Below are 20890 nucleotides of genomic sequence, written 5' to 3' on the forward strand. Positions count from 1 at the left end.
AAGTGGTCTGAATACTTTCCGAATGCACTGTATATATTTCTACACTATGAAGTTGGAACAATACTGTGAACATGATAATGCCCTTTCAGTGTAAGAGCTGTTTGAAAATGTCAGCCTGTTTTGGTTTGATGGAGTTTTGGCCTGCCTGGTGACATCACCAGGAGGTAAATTAGTTAAAAGGCCAATAAGAAAAGAGTTCCAAACCTCTCTGCCAATAACAGCAATTTTCAGTTTTCCCCTTCCCGCTCAGACCAAGCCCAGACAGTACTTGAAAAATTATTGCTTGAGAAATTGCTCTTTGCTGAGAAGTTCTTTTTGTATGTTTTTGACCATTTAAATTGAAAATAACACAGTAAGGTACTTAATTGTTACCCAGAAATTATTTGTTATCAAATTAAAAACGGCTGCATTGGACCTTTAAACGATTACCATATGAATAATAAGCTACTGTTAATGAGATGTATATGTTTTAGTATTCGTAGGGACATCACTTTTTCAGATGCTGATCAGGCTTCCACATTTGCAAAATATTATGTGATACAGTATTTTATACAGTCAGCAAGTCATCTTCGATGGTATGCATAACACATTCAGTTTATTGCTCCCATCTCTAAACCACGGAGGTATAATACAGCCATGACACTTTTTTTTTTAGTCGTATTTTCATCTGGGCTCAACAAACACTTCTCCATTTGCACCAGAATATGTGAAATTATTTACTGGGGAGAGGGTGCGTAACGGAGACCGGTGAGAACTTTGCTGGATTGATACATTGATGTGAATTTCAGATGCATCGCCCTAATGGTATGAATCTGGCTGCCTGGAGAGAATTTGTTGTTCAGCGCGAAGCCAAGGCAAGGCAGCAGGGATGATGAGAGTGCACGAAGACAAATCGCTAACTGCCATTTCAACCGCATTGCACATTTGCCGTCCATTTTACATGGGAAAGCATGTTTATTTTGTATCATAATACCAATATGTATAGCCAAATTCAACATCTAGAATTGAGGTGATGAAGGCTGGCACATTTCCATTGTTCTTCGAGGAATGAAAACGCTCCAAGATGGTCCGCATCGCAAATGCCCTGGGTCTGGTCATATTGATGGTCGCTCTTCTCATTTTATCCTTAATAAGTTATGTGTCCATTAGAAAGGACAGCATCTTCTCTTCCACAAAAAATGACAATATGGGAGGACCACGGATAATGTTCCACGCAGGATTTCGGTGAGTAGGCTAAACCAAGACCTGGAAGCTCATCATTTTTTATTTTGATATGACGCACGCAAAAACCCTGAAATGGTCAGATAAAATGTGATTTATGTCACTCTGTCAAGGCGCACGCGTGACAATTTTTTCCAACGTAATCTTTATGATTAATTATGTCCACATTGTTCTGTAGGTTATGGCATTATATGGCCAAAATAAATAATAATTCCTCTGCACGCGGAAGTAACCTAATCTAAAGCAAAACCCTGCGTCAATTAGTCCTACATTAATTTGTTTATGACAATTTAACTGTAGAATCATTGACAGTAGGTTAGTGTTAATATATATATATATATATATATATATATATATATATATATATATTGTATATATATTTAACCAATTATCGTTGCTCCATCAGTAGCCCTATTTTAATCAAGAGAACTGTCCAAGGTGATGCAAGCTCTTATTGTGCCTATTGTTACAAACCCACGCCTGAACGTATGCGATGAGTGGGCTTGGACATGTAATGCTGACATTATCAATAGCGTCTTTACTAAGGAAAACCATTTTCTTCTCAGGTCACAGTTTGCCATGAATTTCCTGGACCCATCCTTCATCCCATTAACCAATGCTCTGAATGAGGAGCTGCAAGGGAAACCCTCCAAATGGAAATTCAATAGGACAGCTTTTTATCAGCAAAGGTATTATTATTATTATTATGTGGGATATCTGTAATAATCTGTAGAAACATTTTCTATTGTTTTTAATGCAGTGTTCAGTTTAAACAGAATACTGTTTATGTGTTTAGTAGAACATTTCAGTTTATTTGTCATTTGCAGTTGGCTACATAACATTGCATTTTGTTGAAACAGTAGCTGTGAGCTGATATTTTGATCTGTTTACTACCTTTCAGGAAAGAGATCTTCCATTACATTGATGTGGCCAACAACTTCTCCCTCACCAAGAATGGTGTGCGCGTCGGCCAGCTGATGCACTTCGACTACTCCAGTCACAAGTATGTCTTCTCTATAAGCAACAACCTGAAGTCACTGCTTCCTGATGCTTCACCCATCCAGAACAAGCACTACAACGTGTGTGCTGTGGTGGGTAACAGTGGGATCCTGACCGGTAGTCACTGTGGGCCAGAGATCGACAGTGCCGACTTTATCTTCCGCTGTAACTTCGCCCCTACCGACTCCTATTACAAGGATGTGGGCCGGAAGACCAACCTCACCACCTTTAACCCCAGCATCCTGGAGAGGTACTACAACAACCTATTGACCATCCAAGACCGCAACAACTTCTTCCTCAACCTGAAGAAGCTGGAGGGGGCAATTTTGTGGATCCCTGCATTTTTCCTCCACACCTCGGCCACCGTCACACGGACCCTGGTGGACTTCTTTGTTGAGCACAAGGGGCAGCTGAAAATCGAGCTGGCCTGGCCGGGAAACATCATGCAGGATGTCAACAAGTGAGTATGGAGAGACTGAGTTTATTGTGCCAGAGTTCTGAGAATTAGAACTGTCATTGGTGGTTTTGTTCTCACTTTCAGACACCATTGTTACTACAAACTGTACACACAAAAAAAATGCTGGGTTGTTTGGATGACCCAACTGCTGGGTTACAGGCATTGGGTCACATATGTTGTTTTCTTTAAAAAGAGCAAGGTTGGGTTGTTGATGCTGGGTTATTGAAATAGACTGTAGGCGTGGCTTAGTAGGGGCGTGGCTTTCAGATAGTTATTTTTGGCCACTTGTGAGAGTAAATGTCATTCCTGTTAATCTGTTCTGTTGTATTGTTAGCACATGTTAAGGTTGAACACTGGCAGTTCTTAAGCTTTTATGAGGCTTACAGAAGGCTTACAGAGGTGTTTGTGTTCCTTAAAGGCCCAGTGCAATAAAAAACGTTATTTTCCTGTGGTCTATATATATTTCCACACTATGAGGTAGGAATAATACTATGAAATTGTGGAAAATTATGATAATTCCCTTTTCCTGTAAGAGCAGTTTGCAAAGACCGCCTGGTGGGATGGAGTTTTGGCCTGCCTGGTCACATCACCAGGCAGTAAATGAGTTAATAGACCAATAAGAAAGAGAGTTACAAACCTCTCAGCCAATAACAGCTAGTTTTTAGTTTTACCCTCCCAACTCAGACCACTCCCAGACAGTCCTAGCACAATTCTTGCTAGAGTAATTGCTCTTTGCTAAGAAGTTATATTTTTTATTGAAAACAATCACAGTAAGGTACTTAATTGATACCTAGAAATGATTTGATATTGAGATAAAAATGGCTGCATTGGAGCTTTAAAGCTGGAGTCATTAATGGTGAAACAGCCACATCCGTTTGCGATATTACAACAGCAAAGAAGTTACTGCAAACAACAAACACACTTTTGTTTTATTGGACGCGCGATAGAAGAGCACAATACAGTGAGGGAAAAAAGTATTTGATCCCCTGCTGATTTTGTACGTTTGCCCACTGACAAAGAAATGATCAGTCTCTAATTTTAATGGTAGGTTTATTTGAACAGTGAGACACAGAATAACAACAAAAAAATCCAGAAAAACGCATGTCAAAAATGTTATAAATTGATTCGCATTTTAATGAGGGAAATAAGTATTTGACCCCCTCTCAATCAGAAAGATTTCTGGCTCCCAGGTGTCTTTTATACAGGTAACGAGCTGAGATTAGGAGCACACTCTTAAAGGGAGTGCTCCTAATCTCAGCTTGTTACCTGTATAAAAGGCACCTGTCCACAGAAGCAATCAATCAATCAGATTCCAAACTCTCCACCATGGCCAAGACCAAAGAGCTCTCCAAGGATGTCAGGGACAAGATTGTAGACCTACACAAGGCTGGAATGGGCTACAAGACCATCGCCAAGCAGCTTGGTGAGAAGGTGACAACAGTTGGTGCGATTATTCTCAAATGGAAGAAACACAAAAGAACTGTCAATCTCCCTCGGCCTGGGGCTCCATGCAAGATCTCACCTCGTGGAGTTGCAATGATCATGAGAACGGTGAGGAATCAGCCCAGAACTACACGGGAGGATCTTGTCAATGATCTCAAGGCAGCTGGGACCATAGTCACCAAGAAAACAATTGGTAACACACTACGCCGTGAAAGACTGAAATCCTGCAGCTCCCGCAAGGTCCCCCTGCTCAAGAAAGCACATATACAGGGCCGTCTGAAGTTTGCCAATTAACATTTGAAGGATTCAGAGGAGAACTGGGTGAAAGTGTTGTGGTCAGATGAGACCAAAATGGAGCTCTTTGGCATCAACTCAACTCGCCGTGTTAGGAGGAGGAGGAATGCTGCCTATGACTCCAAGAACACCATCCCCACGTCAAACATGGAGGTGGAAACATTATGCTTTGTGGGTGTTTTCTGCTAAGGGGACAGGACAACTTCACCGCATCAAAGGGACGATGGATGGGGCCATGTACCGTCAAATCTTGGGTGAGAACCTCCTTCCCTCAGCCAGGGCATTGAAAATGGGTCGTGGATGGGTATTCCAGCATGACAATGACCCAAAACACACGGCCAAGGCAACAAAGGAGTGGCTCAAGAAGAAGCATATTAAGGTCCTGGAGTGGCCTAGCCAGTCTCCAGACCTTAATCCCATAGAAAATCTGTGGAGGGAGCTGAAGGTTCGAGTTGCCAAACGTCAGCCTCGAAACCTTAATGACTTGGAGATGATCTGCAAAGAGGAGTGGAACAAAATCCCTCCTGAGATGTGTGCAAACCTGGTGGCCAACTACAAGAAACGTCTGACCTATGTGATTGCCAACAACGGTTTTGCCACCAAGTACTAAGTCATGTTTTGCAGAGGGGTCAAATACTTATTTCCCTCATTAAAATGCAAATCAATTTATAAAAATGTTGACATGCGTTTTTCTGGATTTTTTTGTTGTTATTCTGTCTCTCACTGTTCAAATAAACCTACCATTAAAATTATAGATTGATCATGTCTTTGTCAGTGGGCAAACGTACAAAATCAGCAGGGGATCAAATACTTTCTTCCCTCACTGTATGTACTGCAACATTTTTACCATGCTGTGCAACGCTCCTCAGCTCTGAAAAAAGAAAAAACATTGGTGGTGGGGCGGCCAGTGGCGCTGTTTCCCCCTACTGTGGATTCCATCTATAAGAACCTATACTGGGATAGCTACCACTTTATTACAATATGTAATTAATCATGTTAATATGCAAAAATATTTAAGGAACATTTTAAATTACAGTGTACAATCTTAACATGTGATACAATACAACAGAACAGATTAATATGCATGACATTTACTCTCATGGGTGGCCAAAAATAGTTTAAGCTAGACATATCCGGTTTTTGCATGGGCTGCGTCTCAATCGACCGCATCCGCCTATATCGGCCTTCCACATCTGCGGTGGAAGGTGGCCAAGCTACAGCGGTGTTTGTCAGACCATGAGACATACCGAAAATCGGTCTTTTCATGAAAACGTCTGTAGCGTCCGAACAGTTTGGCTTACAAAACTAATATGACCCCACTATGGAAAGGGGAGACTTTCCGTTTTGCTCTATGACCCCCACAAGTGTCACGGGACTTGTCTGAAGGTAACACGAATGGAAGTATGGAGGTAGTTTTGTGCCAACAATAATAAGGGGTTAAATATGTCCAAAAAAGCACAAATATTTCCTGAGCTTTCTTATCTCTTAGATATAGGACAGACACTTCAACACCTTATTCCTTATGATTTATTTTTGACTGTCTTTCTTGCCATCTGTCGAACACTTCATTGTCCAAAAAAGTCTTAATTTTTTCCCCATAGATATTGGAAGACCAAGAACCTGTCCCCAAAGCGACTCAGCACTGGTATCCTCATGTACACTCTGGCCTCGGCCATGTGTGAGGAGATCCATCTGTACGGCTTCTGGCCTTTCGGCTGGGATCCCAACACAGGCAAAGAGCTGCCCTACCACTACTATGACAAGAAAGGAACCAAGTTCACCACCAAGTGGCAGGAGACCCACCAGCTGCCCAGTGAGTTTAAGCTGCTCTACAAGATGCATGGAGAAGGTGTGACCAAGCTGAGCCTTTCACACTGTTCTTAGACATTCCAGCCTGGGTGACCGAGCATCAAGAAATTCATTTTGTGGTGCTCCAACACAGCAGCGGACCTTGAGCTCACATAATATATTTTGCGACTCGAAGCAGACAATGCATGATTTAGTAGTAAGACGTATTACTCTTTCACTCTAGAAACACACTGTCATATCACCACTGCATCTTGCCTCGGCTTTGTCACAGAGTATGTAATTCACACTTTAGGTTACGAGGAACATGGCATAATATTTCAAATGTGAATTACTGGTTGATGATGATGTTATGATGTATGTTATGCTGAAAATATTATGTCACACTATCATAGTACTTATACAATATTTCACATCACATTATTTGCATTGATACCATAATTGTGTGGATAAATAGATCAATAAAACACATACATTTTATGAAAAATAATCACTATTTCCAGAACGTAGGAGTGAGTTGGGGTGCATCATTATTATTAGGCTATAGCCTTATTTCAAAGGGATTTGATTGTTCTTTTGATATCACTGCTTAGTCTCAGGGAAGGAGTTAAGAGAATAGTTTTTTAAAAATCAGATTCAAATGCCCCACTGAGGTGCAATCAGACACACTGTCTATTTTCCATCCCTTTTCAGCATACAGTGAACTACCACAGGTGCCAGCAGACAGATAATGGGCCCAGCCAGCACACTGCACTGCTAACTACTGTAGCAGTGAGATTTGTTTACAATACCCCTTAATGTATGTAATTGCTTCCCTATATAGATACAGATAATGTAGTGATAGTCCTAGTCCCACTATTTTATTGGGATTCTGGTGAAAGTGCTGGTAATATTAAAATTTGCGAATGAATAATCTACATTCCAACACCAAGCCATAGACTGAGTCACTTAGACAGTTCCTTGTTTTCAAAAGAAAAGCACTTTTTTTGTCCATTAAAATAACATCAAATTGATCAGAAATACAGTGTAGACATAGTTAATGTTGTAAATAGCTATCCATTAAAATAACATCAAATTGATCAGAAATACAGTGTAGACATTGTTAATGTTGTAAATAGCTATTGTAGCTGGAAACGGCTGATTATTTATGGAATATCTACATGGGCGTACAGAGGCCCATTATCAGCAACCATCAGTCCTGTGTTCCAATGGCACGTTGTGTTTGCTAATCCATGTTTATAATTTTAAAAGGCTAATTGATCATTAGAAAACCCTTTTGCAATTATGTTAGCACAGCTGAAAACTGTTGTGCTGATTAAATAAGCAATAAAACTGGCCTTCTTGAGACTAGTTGAGTATCTGGAGCTTCAGCAATTGTGGGTTCGATTACAGGCTCAAAACGTCCAGAAACAAATAACTTTCTTTTGAAACTTGTCAGTCTATTCTTGTTCTGAGAAATGAAGGCTATTCTATACGAGAAATTGCCAAGAAACTGAAGATCTCGTACAATGCTGTGTACTACTCCCTTCACAGAACAGCGCAAACTGTCTCTAACCAGAATAGAAACAGGAGTGGGAGTAGTAGAAACAGGCGCCTCACAGGTCCTCAACTGGCAGTTTCATTAAATAGTACCCGCAAAACACCAGTCTCAACAGTGAAGAGGCGACTCCGGGATGCTGATCTTCTAGGCAGAATTGCAAAGAAAAAGCCATATCTCAGACTGCCCATCTTAATATTTTCTTTTTATTGGCCAGTCTGAGATATGGCTTTTAAAATGATAAACTTGGATTAGCAAACACAACGTGCCATTGGAACACAGGACTGATGGTTGCTGATAATGGGCCTCTGTACGCCTATGTAGATATTCCATTAAAAATCAGCCGTTTCCAGCTACAATAGCCATTTACAACATTAACAATGTCTACACTGTATTTCTGATCAATTTGATGTTAATGGACCAAAAAATGGCTTTCTTTCAAAAACAAGGAACTTTCTAAGTGACACCAAACTTTTGAACGGTAGTGTATATTGTTGTTATCATCACGACTAAGAATTGTTCTTGATTCATTGAACAAAACATTTCGAAAAAGTGCTAAAAGGAATTTCACCAACCACTCTTTACATTGTGGGATGCATACCGTAACAGCATTTTTTTGTTTTTACAAAAAAAATCACTCATGCTATGATGCATGTATCAACACAGGGAAACGTTTTGCTTCCTAACACATTCACTGTGTGTACAAAACATTAAGAACACTTTCTTAATATTTTCTCAATTGTCTCAAGGCTTACAAATCCTTCTTTAACCTGTCTCCTCCCCTTCATCTACACTGATCTGATTGAAGTGGATTTAACAAGTGACATCAATAAGGGATCATAGCTTTCACCTGGATTCACCTGGTCAGTCTACAGTGGGGGAAAAAAGTATTTAGTCAGCCACCAATTGTGCAAGTTCTCCCACTTAAAAAGATGAGAGAGGCCTGTAATTTTCATCATAGGTACACGTCAACTATGACAGACAAAATGAGAAAAAAAAATCCAGAAAATCACATTGTAGGATTTTTAATGAATTTATTTGCAAATTATGGTGGAAAATAAGTATTTGGCCAGGTCTCTGACCTCCTCCCTATAGGCTGTCTCATCATTGTTGGTGATCAAGCCTACCACTGTTGTGTCGTCGGCAAACTTAATGATGGTGTTGGAGTCGTGCCTGGCCATGCAGTTATGGGTGAACAGGGAGTACAGGAGGGGACTAAGCACACACCCCTGAGGGGCCCCCGTGTTGAGGATCAGCGTGGCAGATGTGTTGTTACCTACCCTCACCACCTGGGGGCGACCGTCAGGAAGTCCAGGATCCAGTTGCAGAGGGAAGTGTTTAGTCCCAGGGTCCTTAGCTTAGTGATGAGCTTTGAGGGCACTATGGTGTTGAACGCTGAGCTGTAGTCAATGAATAGCATTCTCACGTAGGTGTTCCTTTTGTCCAGGTGGGAGAGAGCAGTGTGGAGTTCAATAGATCATCTGTGGATCTGTTGGGGAAGTATGCAAATTGGAGTGGGTCTAGTGTTTCTGGGATAATGGTGTTGATGTGATCTATGACCAGCCTTTCAAAGCACTTCATGGCTACAGACGTACAGTGGGGAAAAAAAGTATTTAGTCAGCCACCAGTTGTGCAAGTTCTCCCACTTAAAAAGATGAGAGAGGCCTGTAATTTTCATCATAGGTACACGTCAACTATGACAGACAAAATGAGGAAAAAAAATCCAGAAAATCACATTGTAGGATTTTTTATGAATTTATTTGCAAATTATGGTGGAAAATAAGTATTTGGTCAATAACAAAAGTTTCTCAATACTTTGTTATATACCCTTTGTTGGCAATGACACAGGTCAAACGTTTTCTGTAAGTCTTCACAAGGTTTTCACACACTGTTGCTGGTATTTTGGCCCATTCCTCCCATGCAGATCTCCTCTAGAGCAGTGATGTTTTGGGGCTGTCGCTGGGCAACACAGACTTTCAACTCCCTCCAAAGATTTTCTATGGGGTTGAGATCTGTAGACTGGCTAGGCCACTCCAGGACCTTGAAATGCTTCTTAAGAAGCCACTCCTTCGTTGCCCGGGCGGTGTGTTTGGGATCATTGTCATGCTGAAAGACCCAGCCACGTTTCATCTTCAATGCCCTTGCTGATGGAAGGAGGTTTTCACTCAAAATCTCACGATACATGGCCCCGTCCTGGTCCCTTTGCAGAAAAACAGCCCCAAAGCATGATGTTCCCACCCCCATGCTTCACAGTAGGTATGGTGTTCTTTGGATGCAACTCAGCATTCTTTGTCCTCCAAACACGACGAGTTGAGTTTTTACCAAAAAGTTATATTTTGGTTTCATCTGACCATATGACTTTCATCTGACCATCCTCTTCTGGATCATCCAAATGCACTCTAGCAAACTTCAGACGGGCCTGGACATGTACTGGCTTAAGCAGGGTGACACGTCTGGCACTGCAGGATTTGAGTCCCTGGCGGCGTAGTGTGTTACTGATGGTAGGCTTTGTTATTTTGGTCCCAGCTCTCTGCAGGTCATTCACTAGGTCCCCCCGTGTGGTTCTGGGATTTTTGCTCACCGTTCTTGTGATCATTTTGACCCCACGGGGTGAGATCTTGCGTGGAGCCCCAGATCGAGGGAGATTATCAGTGGTCTTGTATGTCTTCCATTTCCTAATAATTTCTCCCACAGTTGATTTCTTCAAACCAAGCTGCTTACCTATTGCAGATTCAGTCTTCCCAGCCTGGTGCAGGTCTACAATTTTGTTTCTGGTGTCCTTTGACAGCTCTTTGGTCTTGGCCATAGTGGAGTTTGGAGTGTGACTGTTTGAGGTTGTGGACAGGTGTCTTTTATACTGATAACAAGTTCAAACAGGTGCCATTAATACAGGTAACAAGTGGAGGACAGAGGAGCCTCTTAAAGAAGAAGTTACAGGTCTGTGAGAGCAAGAAATCTTGCTTGTTTGTAGGTGACCAAATACTTATTTTCCACCATAATTTACAAATAAATTCATTAAAACTCCTACAATGTGATTTTCTGGATTTTTTTTCCTCTATTTGTCTGTCATAGTTGATGTGTACCTATGATGAAAATTACAGGCCTCTCTCATCTTTTTAAGTGGGAGAACTTGAACAATTGGTGGCTGACTAAATACTTTTTTCCCCCACTGTATGTCATGGAAAGAGCAGGTGTTCACAATGTTTTGTACACTCAGTGTATACATTACGTTGACTTTTGAGACATAAACCAGAGAAATTAAGTTTTGTTGAATCATTGTAGCATCTTGTACAAAGTGCATGATACACTGTTGAATGGCACTGCATGTAAGAGACTAACAAATGTTCAAGGCTAGTTTTATACAACCTTTTCGAAGAAGATTCCATTTAGAGGGGATAAGGGTGTTTTTTGTTATTATTTGTATTTGTGCTGATATTCTAATTGAAATATCACTAGAAACTTTGTATGAAAGGTGTGTTAAGGCAGAAATTCCTATCAAAACACTGGGACCAAAATTCTGACAATTAAAGAACTAATGTAACTTTATTTTTATATCTCTAGATTATCTTTACTCTCCTCAGTAAAATGTTACATGAAACGTATACTGTATCAAGTCAAGCTCCACTATGTTAGAGGATTGGGTATGGATTGGTACTGTAGCTTTCAGTATTTAACCATTGATGTCTGTACAATGACTTTGCTCAAACGGTACCATATGATAGCCACATGATGACTCACAGCACATGCTCACATTGGGAAGGAGGTGAGGTTGGTGAAAAACACACCACAACTTGGCTGTATTTATTAGACAGAGGGTTGTGTCATAGTGTACATGTCATGCACGAGATATGGGGTTGCCCTTATGAGCAGGGGTAGAACTGTCAATGTAAAATCCTATGAATTTACCTTAAAACACATTTTGCTTATGAGTTCAGATTTACTATGCTCATGAACCAGATTATTGGTTATTTTAAAAGACAAGTTACTCAGTATTACATGGACCATGGGTGTCATGCTCACAGAAATATTTTAGAACATACCAGTTTGTTTTCCCATCATAGGACTGTCTGTCATCATTATTATGATACAAATATATGATACAAATGTGTGATTAGTTTGTTAGGTAGTAGTTTACTCTTAGTCCATACCCTGGCCGTGTAGATCCGATTTTAAATGAAATTAGATTAATATTTTCACTCATGTTTATTTCTTAAAAGTAAATACACCAAAGAAAGCCCATTAAAACAAGATATGCTAATTTATCTGAATGTGACGTGATTTGAAATGTTGGCTTAAGTATGGCAACCAATGTACAACAATATATTTCATTCAATTTATGTTTTTTATTTGATGTGTTGTCAAATGATTTCCTGACATAGAAAACACTTGGATAGTTGTGTGGTATATTTGCCTTTTCAGTCTTGTTTAATAGGTTCTGTTGGTGAATTATACTGCCTCTATGAATGTCCTCCTTTAAATGCTTCCATGTACTGGTCATCACCAAAGAAAACTACAGTACTACTCACATAAATGAAGAGAATGTATTCTCCCCCACATTTCTTTAGAGCAAAATGTTCAATGTGTGTGTATTAGTGTGTGTGCACACACGTTTGTGTTCAAAAGGAATGGTACTAACAGAATCCCTGAATTCCTATAGGATTGCAAATCACCCCAAGTTTGTGCTTGCATGTATTCCTTGGATAAGAACAAACTGATAAGTCATCAAAGCAGCCAGACATTTTCATGTCAAAAGGCAATCATTGGTAAAACTGACATTAATTGTATTTAAAATGACAGCACTTATTCTTAAGACTTTGTATTAAAACTTATTGAATCATTTTTGTCTGTCAGTACTTATGACCTCTAAACATTTCCAATACTTTCTTAAATGTGCATGACAATTTTGTTCCAGTAATAATCAAGCTTAGTACCAAATGTGCTCCTTGTCGTATACAGTAGAACTCATGGATCCTGTAATGCACTTTGCTATCTATGTTTGTGAAACACAATAATAGATTTTCTCATTCATATATAAGAAATGTAACCATGACTGTGAATGAGTTGTTGCATAATCGGTTTTGGATTATATATTGTCAGTTATAAATATATGTGCCTGCATTTTCCTTCCATCAATGCCTCAATGTGTCAAATAAAGAAAACATACTTTTTACATATGACTCTTCTTCAAACACTTTTGATTAGTATTTACCCATTTAGAATCACACAAAGCATAGTCATATTGCAAGTATTGGCTTGAGATCTACACATGGTGCTTTCATTTACTTTTTAATCATTTTACAATATTATAAAACTGGATTGTGTGTTATATTGCTTGTTTCTGGTCATTAACATACTGTACAGTACATGTACAGACTCGGAAGATAATACTGACCAGGTTGGGAATAAAAAGCTTGTCAGTGCAGCAGTTATCAATCCAAAAATAAACACATTATTGCATAAGAGGATAATACCCATCCTTAAAATACTGTATGGGATAATTGAACTTGTCAATGTAATAAAACTCCCCTGATGCAATAGTTACACATGGATGGTCCTTCATTCTGAATGCAGCCAACCACATGTCCATGGAATGTGGCTGACATCCTAACAGGCACACTTCCTGCTGGTGGAGGTTTCAGCCACGTCATTAATGGCAGCGCTCCCATTGGCAGCCTCTGACACAGGCCCCTCTGTGCTCTGCTCCATGCGCCTCATCACCAGGTCCAGCAGAGTGGTCACTGCCTGGTCTACTTCCACCCCTGTGGCACTACTCGTCTCAAAATAGGGGACACTAGGGAGAAAGGGAGGGACTTATTAAACTGAACACTTTACTGATTATAGTGATTATTAATGAATGGATAAAGGCCACAACGTTCAGTTAAATTGTGGTTTATTTCTAAAAGGGTCATTTTTAGTTTAAAGTTGAAATCATTTCTGGGTAACAATTAAGTACCTTACTGTGATTGTTTTCAATTTAAATGGTCAAAAATAAGCAAAAATAGCTTCTTAGCAAAGAGCAATTTCTCAAGAAAGAATTTTGCTAGGATTGTCTGGGAGTGGTCTGAGTGGGGAGGGGGGGAAATGATCACTAGCTGTTATTCGCAGAGAGGTTTGGAACTCTCTTTCTTATTGGTCTAATAACACATTTACCACCTGGTGATATAACCAGGCAGGCCACATCTCCATCCCACCTAAACAGGCTGAAATTTCAGCCAGTATTTTCAAACATCTCTTACACTAAAAGGGCATTATCATAATTTTCACAATTTCACAATATTATTCCAACCTCAGTGTGGAAATATATACAAAACACAGGAAATCACGTTTTTGACTGCACAGGGCCTTTAATGATGCTAAAGAGCAGGGTTCTTCAATTCCGGTCCTGGAGGGCCGAAACACCTCTGTTTTTCATCCTCTCCTTCTAATCAGGGGCTAATTCAGACCTGGGACACCAGGTGAGTGCAATTAACTACCAGGTAGAAATAAAAAACAGAAGCGTTTCGGCCCTCCAGGACCGGAATTGAAGAACCCTGCTAAAGAGGATCCATAGAGTGGCTGGTAGTAGCTAACTGACTCCACCTCCTTGTGAATTAACAGAAATAGGAAAAATAGTGGGCCTGTTTGGAGCATTCGATCTAGATCGGTATAAATGCTTTACAGTGGTGCTGAAAGTATGAACTCAAACAACCTCAGTTCATGGTAAGGCACTGGAGAAGTGAGCTGTGCCAATGGTCAGATCACATTTCACAGAGGTAGCAGAACTTTGTCCTGAGCAAGCAGGCATCGATCTCACTTACCCATATCTGTCCGCCAGCTCTCTGGCTTGTTTTCCTTGTACATCTCTCAGGTCTTTGAGGTCTGCTTTGGTGCCAACTAAGACTATGTCTGGACTATCACAGTAGGCATTTGCCTGTAGCTGACCTGAACAATCACAACAAGAGGTAATCATATTTCAGTTATTGATGGATATGTAAATTAGTATTTGAATCACACACAGTAAGCTACCCTGTTAGATTGAGATAATTCACTATAATGCCAAATACAACGTAAAATACACTATCAATGTGGTATTGTACTTACAGGCTCTACTAAATGAATGATTCAAACTGACTATAGATTTACACAGGCTGACATTGATCTAAGTGCTTTGGCAGATCAGTGTGCTGAGACATACTCATCCAGTTCCTGACATTCAGAAAACTCTGCTGATTGGTCAGATCAAACATAAGAAGGAAGCCCATTGCGTCTCTGAAGAAGGCTGTAGTGAGACTTCTGAACCTGGAATTTATGCAATTACAACAATGTTCAAATGCTGGTAACGCTATAGATGTGGATTATACCATTAAAAATGCTCATCTAACAATGATGCAAAGTTGCCTTTGAATTTCTACATACAGTATACTCCTAGAAAAACAGCAAATACCATGAAATGTGACAGACTTGCAGAGCAGGACAGTTCAGATATCAAATGTACTGTCTGCTTGTTGTGGCCTACCTCTCTTGCCCTGCTGTGTCCCAGAGCTGTAGGTGCACTTTAAAAGTCTTCTCTGTCATTCCATCAGAACCAGTCCCCAAATACGTCTGAAGACACAAGAAAGTTGTAGAATAAGTGTCATCTCAAGAGCTGAGACCAAAGGCATACTCTTTGGCTCTGGAATATGTTTTACCAATGTTCTATTTTAATTGTGAGTTGATCCCCTACTATTCCATCCAAAAAACAATCCAATATTCAACATTTGGATTTGCATAACCACATTATCATTGGAAGCTGGTGTGGAGCAGGGATGACTGAAAATGAATGATATGTTTGAAATTAATGTCATGGGCTACACATTGAAGTAAAGCATCACGACTCACCACTCTCTTTTCCCTGAAGTCTATTCCCACTGTGGTGGTGAACTTGCGGTTGAACATGTTGTCGGTGTACCTGTAGAGGAAGGTGGTCTTCCCCACTCCAGAGTCCCCTAATGACAGGAGCTTGATCAGGTAGTCATAATCCCAATCAGTCATCATTGTGCAGCCTTGTCCCAAACCTGTCCTAAAATATGAAACAAAAGTACCGTAGGCGTTTATAGTCATATCTTACTTGCATGTAACATGCCTTTGTATAGATCCCAACTCTAGCCATAACTAACATTACAGACATTACTGTGAATAGTGGTACATTCACCACAGTTACAATTAATACAGCAACAATTAATACAGCTGAATGACTATTACATTGCCAGGACTTCAGAAAATCCAATACAGGTCTCCCAGAAGACATTGCTGGCTTAATTCGTGCCCTTAACTAATATACTTGGAAATTGTCATACATATATAGGCTATTGTAATGACATTGTAAGTACTGTAAATATAGCCAATATACTACAAAGTGCCCTAAAAGGATTTAAGAAATAGGCAAACACTGGCCTAACACATAGCTGAAATTCCCAGTCAGTGGTCACAGGGGCTTAGTAGACCGTCACAGAGAGGAGCTAGCACATGACTCGACCCAGCTTTCACATGAGCGGTCAAGTGGCTGTCCTGTGTGAGCTGCAGGAAAACTCTAAACTGTGGCTTCTATTCATTGTCTACATACAGTACACTCTCAAATAGTTCCCAGACAGAATACAAAAGAGCGCAAAAAGACCTTGGGCTCCTGTAATTTATTCAGTTACACTGGTAACTCTTTATTTGAGTAATGAGATAACAGAGCATCTTGTAGTATGTGGATAAAGATCAAGTGGAAGAAAATATCAAAAGAGATGTTGACATTTTTACATCATTACCGTCATGGACATCAATAGATCCATTATTGTGTTGGGAACAGTCTAAAAGCACAACCTTATTGTTTAATTGAAATGTTTTATTTCCAATCTGCTTCATACTTGGAAGAGACCTGTCATACGACTCAAATTCCTTAACCACTGAAAAAGGAATGAGATGCCCTCATGAAATACTGACTCATTTCCAGTGTGGATTATCAATATGATATTTCTGCTTAGTTGTCTCTTGTCTTCATTTCAAGATGAGAAAAAGTAAGCCTGATGCAGTTCTTTCAATGGCATGTGTTTGTGATGCCAGAAATATTTAAGACATTGGACAATATTTATTTTGTCTACAGAGAATGTGCAAATTATCCATAGAACAAATCAAATGCCTTATCAGAAAATGTAGGCCACTCATATTGCCCCCAACAACACAGTGTGACAGACAACACAATGCCTGATGAAATGCCTGGAGATGAGTAAACCAATATGCCACACACTGATGCCGCTACAAAATGTATGAACTTCACTCTACCAAGATTGGAGAAAAACGATAAATAAATTCAATCTTACCGATTTAGCGAGAGGTACTGCCAACTTCCATTCAGGGAGCTCAACCAGTCCTTGGTAAACAAATAGTGGGGGGAGACATGCTATTGTTTGAACCTTTCCCCCTCTCACATGCTATAAGGGAGGAGTTTCCAGCAAAAAAATGAACCACAGAGTGCGGTGTTCACAGACCTTGTGCTTTCTGGTATTTCTCAGGAGAAAAAAAAGCTATTTAAGAACTGGATTGCAGCCCTGTCCACAAATAATGTGTGCTTATGTGGATTTCAGTGGAACTCAGCAAACTGGGAGCTTTGTAAACCCCTTAAAAGCCCATTCTCCCCCGTATTCTTCTGGAATCTCAACAAGTTGGCTAATACTCTAAACTGAGTTTTTCCCTTTCTAATGTATTAGGACATCATCTTGAGGTAAACTTGTGGGGGGGGCATGTGGGGGTAACTTGTATTGTGTCACCCACCGTATGTACATAATATTTATACCAGGTCTAGACTAGATACCAAAAGTATGTGGACACATGCTCGTCGAACATCTCGTTCCAAAATCATGGGCATTAATATGGAGTTAATGCCCATGATATAATTGGCCATCTATAGAATGGTACCGGAGGAGATGGCTTCCGTTTTACGGACTTCTAACCAATTGTGCTATTGTGTGTGTTTTTTCGCTTTATTTGTAACTTATTTTGTACATAATGTTTCTGCCACCGTCTCTATGACCGAAAAGAGCTTCTGGATATCAGGACAGCGATTACTCACCTCGTACTGGACGAAGATTTTTTCTTTAACGAGTCAGACGCTAAGGAGTTTCTTCAGACACCCGACAAGGCCCAAATCCCCGTCATTCGCATGAGAAAGAGACTGAGATATCAGGGACGTAGCTCGGGGTGCCTTGTAAGGAGTTGACGGCGAGAGGGTAATCTGCCTCTACCATCAGTCCTATTAGCCAACATACAATCATTGGATAACAAAATAGACGAACTACGATCACGGACATCCTACGAACGGGATATTAAAAACGGTCATATCTTATGTTTCACCGAGTCGCGGCTGAACGACGACATGGATAACATACAGTTGTCGGGATATTCTCTGCATCGGAAAGATAGAACAGCTGTCTCCGGTAAGACAAGGGGTGGCGATCTGTGTATATTTGTAAACAACAGCTGGTGCACAAAATCTAATATTAAGGAAGTCTCAAGGTTTTGCTCGCCTGAGGTAGAGTATCTCATGATAAGCTGTAGACCACACTATTTACCAAGAGAGTTTTCATCTATATTTTTCGTAGCTGTCTATTCACCACAACAAAACGATGCTGGCACTAAGACCACACTCAATGAGCTGTATAAGGCCATAAGTAAACTGGAAAACGCTCATCCAGATGCGTCGCTCCTAGTGGCCGGGGACTTTAATGCAGGGAAACTTAAATCCGTTTTACCAGAGGAAAAAAAACTCTAGACCACCTTTACTCTACACACAGAGACGCATACAAAGCTCTCCCTCACCCTCCATTTGGCAAATCTGACCATAACTATATCCTCCTGATTCCTGCTTACAAGGAAAAACTAAAGCAGGAAGCACCAGTGACTCGGTCAATAAAGAAGTGGTCAGATGACGCAGATGCTAAGATACAGGACTGTTTTGCTAGTACAGACTGGAATATTTTCAGGGATTATTCCGATGGCATTGAGGGGTACACCACATCAGCCACTGGCTTCATAAATACGTGCATCGATGATGTCGTCCCCACAGTGACCGTACATACATACCCTAACCATAAGCCATGGATTACAGGCAACATCCACACTGAGCTAAAGGGTAGCGGGACTCTAACCCAGACGCTTATAAGAAATCCTGCAATGCCCTCCGACGAACCATCAAACAGGCAAAGCAACAATATACGACTAAGATTGAATCCTACTACACCGGCTCTGACGCTCGTAGGATGTGGCAGGGCACAACTATTACTACAAAGGGAAGCACAGCCGCGAGCTGCCCAGTGACACGAGCCTACCAGACGAGCTAAATTTCTTCTATGCTTGCTTCGTGGCAAGCAACACTGAAGCATGCATGAGAGCATCAGCTGTTCTGGACGACAGTGTGATCACGCTCTACATAGCCGATGTGAGTAAGACCTTTAAACAGGTCAACATTCATAAGGCCGCAGGGCCAGGCGGATTACCAGGACATGTACTCCGAGCATGCGCTGACCAACTGGCAAGTGTCATCAGTGACATTTTCAATCTGTCCCTGACTGAGGCTGTAATTCCAACATGTTTCAAGCAGACCAACATAGTCCCTGTGCCCAAGAACACTAAGGTAACCTGCCTAAATGACTACCGACCCGTAGCACTTACAGTGGGGAAAAAAAGTATTTAGTCAGTCACCAATTGTGCAAGTTCTCCCACTTAAAAAGATGAGAGAGGCCTGTAATTTTCATCATAGGTACACGTCAACTATGACAGACAAATTGAGATATTTTTTTCCAGAAAATCACATTGTAGGATTTTTTATGAATTTATTTGCAAATTATGGTGGAAAATAAGTATTTGGTCACCTACAAACAAGCAAGATTTCTGGCTCTCACAGACCTGTAACTTCTTCTTTAAGAGGCTCCTCTGTCCTCCACTTGTTACCTGTATTAATGGCACCTGTTTGAACTTGTTATCAGTATAAAAGACATCTGTCCACAACCTCAAACAGTCACACTCCAAACTCCACTATGGCCAAGACCAAAGAGCTGTCAAAGGACACCAGAAACAAAATTGTAGACCTGCACCAGGCTGGGAAGACTGAATCTGCAATAGGTAAGCAGCTTGGTTTGAAGAAATCAACTGTGGGAGAAATTATTAGGAAATGGAAGACATACAAGACCACTGATAATCTCCCTCGATCTGGGGCTCCACGCAAGATCTCACCCCGTGGGGTCAAAATGATCACAAGAACGGTGAGCAAAAATCCCAGAACCACACGGGGGGACCTAGTGAATGACCTGCAGAGAGCTGGGACCAAATTAACAAAGCCTACCATCAGTAACACACTACGCCGCCAGGGACTCAAATCCTGCAGTGCCAGATGTGTCCCCCTGCTTAAGCCAGTACATGTCCAGGCCCGCCGTCTGAAGTTTGCTAGAGTGCATTTGGATGATCCAGAAGAGGATTGGGAGAATGTCATATGGTCAGATGAAACCAAAATATAACTTTTTGGTAAAAACTCAACTCGTCGTGTTTGGAGGACAAAGAATGCTGAGTTGCATCCAAAGAACACCATACCTACTGTGAAGCATGGGGGTGGAAACATCATGCTTTGGGGCTGTTTTTCTGCAAAGGGACCAGGACGACTGATCTGTGTAAAGGAAAGAATGAATGGGACCATGTATCGTGAGATTTTGAGTGAAAACCTCCTTCCATCAGCAAGGGCATTGAAGATGAAACATGGCTGGGTCTTTCAGCATGACAATGATCCCAAACACACCGCCCGGGCAACGAAGGAGTGGCTTCGTAAGAAGCATTTCAAGGTCCTGGAGTGGCCTACCCAGTCTCCAGATCTCAACCCCATAGAAAATCGTTGGAGGGAGTTGAAAGTCCGTGTTGCCCAGCGACAGCCCCAAAACATCACTGCTCTAGAGGAGATATGCATGGAGGAATGGGCCAAAATACCAGCAACAGTGTGTGAAAACCTTGTGAAGACTTACAGAAAACGTTTGACCTGTGTCATTGCCAACAAAGGGTATATAGCAAAGTATTGAGAAACTTTTGTTATTGACCAAATACTTATTTTCCACCATAATTTGCAAATAAATTAATTGAAAATCCTACAA

The 20890-nt window shown here is 40.8% G+C and overlaps 2 protein-coding genes across 2 annotated transcripts; one reads left to right on the forward strand and one right to left on the reverse strand.

The window, feature by feature from the left end:
- Positions 1 to 293: 293 nt before the first annotated feature.
- On the forward strand, positions 294 to 7245 carry LOC121551231 (sia-alpha-2,3-Gal-beta-1,4-GlcNAc-R:alpha 2,8-sialyltransferase-like). Its single transcript, XM_041863787.2, has 4 exons — positions 294 to 1224; positions 1788 to 1910; positions 2123 to 2680; positions 6016 to 7245. The coding sequence occupies exons 1-4, from the start codon at positions 1064 to 1066 to the stop codon at positions 6296 to 6298; spliced, it is 1125 nt and encodes a 374-aa protein (XP_041719721.1). The 5' UTR covers positions 294 to 1063; the 3' UTR covers positions 6299 to 7245.
- Positions 7246 to 13030: 5785 nt separating this feature from the next.
- Positions 13031 to 17191, reverse strand: LOC121551131 (ras-related protein Rab-27B). The gene is made up of 6 exons (XM_041863683.1): positions 17081 to 17191; positions 15615 to 15795; positions 15253 to 15338; positions 14932 to 15035; positions 14555 to 14678; positions 13031 to 13548 (listed from the first exon to the last, which is right to left on the reverse strand). The coding sequence occupies exons 2-6, from the start codon at positions 15768 to 15770 to the stop codon at positions 13362 to 13364; spliced, it is 657 nt and encodes a 218-aa protein (XP_041719617.1). The 5' UTR covers positions 15771 to 15795; positions 17081 to 17191; the 3' UTR covers positions 13031 to 13361.
- Positions 17192 to 20890: the final 3699 nt, after the last annotated feature.

This window comes from Coregonus clupeaformis, chromosome 18 (genome assembly GCF_020615455.1).
Source record: "Coregonus clupeaformis isolate EN_2021a chromosome 18, ASM2061545v1, whole genome shotgun sequence".
NCBI lineage: Eukaryota > Metazoa > Chordata > Actinopteri > Salmoniformes > Salmonidae > Coregonus > Coregonus clupeaformis.

Excerpts from the sequence above, each read along its gene's own strand:
- LOC121551231 (XM_041863787.2), top strand. The coding sequence starts at position 1,064 with ATGGTCCGCATCGCAAATGCCCTGGGTCTGGTCATATTGATGGTCGCT. Across the intron at positions 1,911-2,122 it reads ACAGCTTTTTATCAGCAAAG|GAAAGAGATCTTCCATTACA; the intron begins GTATTATTATTA and ends ACTACCTTTCAG. Across the intron at positions 2,681-6,015 it reads ATCATGCAGGATGTCAACAA|ATATTGGAAGACCAAGAACC; the intron begins GTGAGTATGGAG and ends TTTTCCCCATAG.
- LOC121551131 (XM_041863683.1), bottom strand. The coding sequence starts at position 15,770 with ATGATGACTGATTGGGATTATGACTACCTGATCAAGCTCCTGTCATTA. Across the intron at positions 15,339-15,614 it reads ACTTCAGGGAAAAGAGAGTG|ACGTATTTGGGGACTGGTTC; the intron begins GTGAGTCGTGAT and ends TTGTGTCTTCAG. Across the intron at positions 14,679-14,931 it reads GAATGTCAGGAACTGGATGA|GTCAGCTACAGGCAAATGCC; the intron begins GTATGTCTCAGC and ends GTGATTGTTCAG.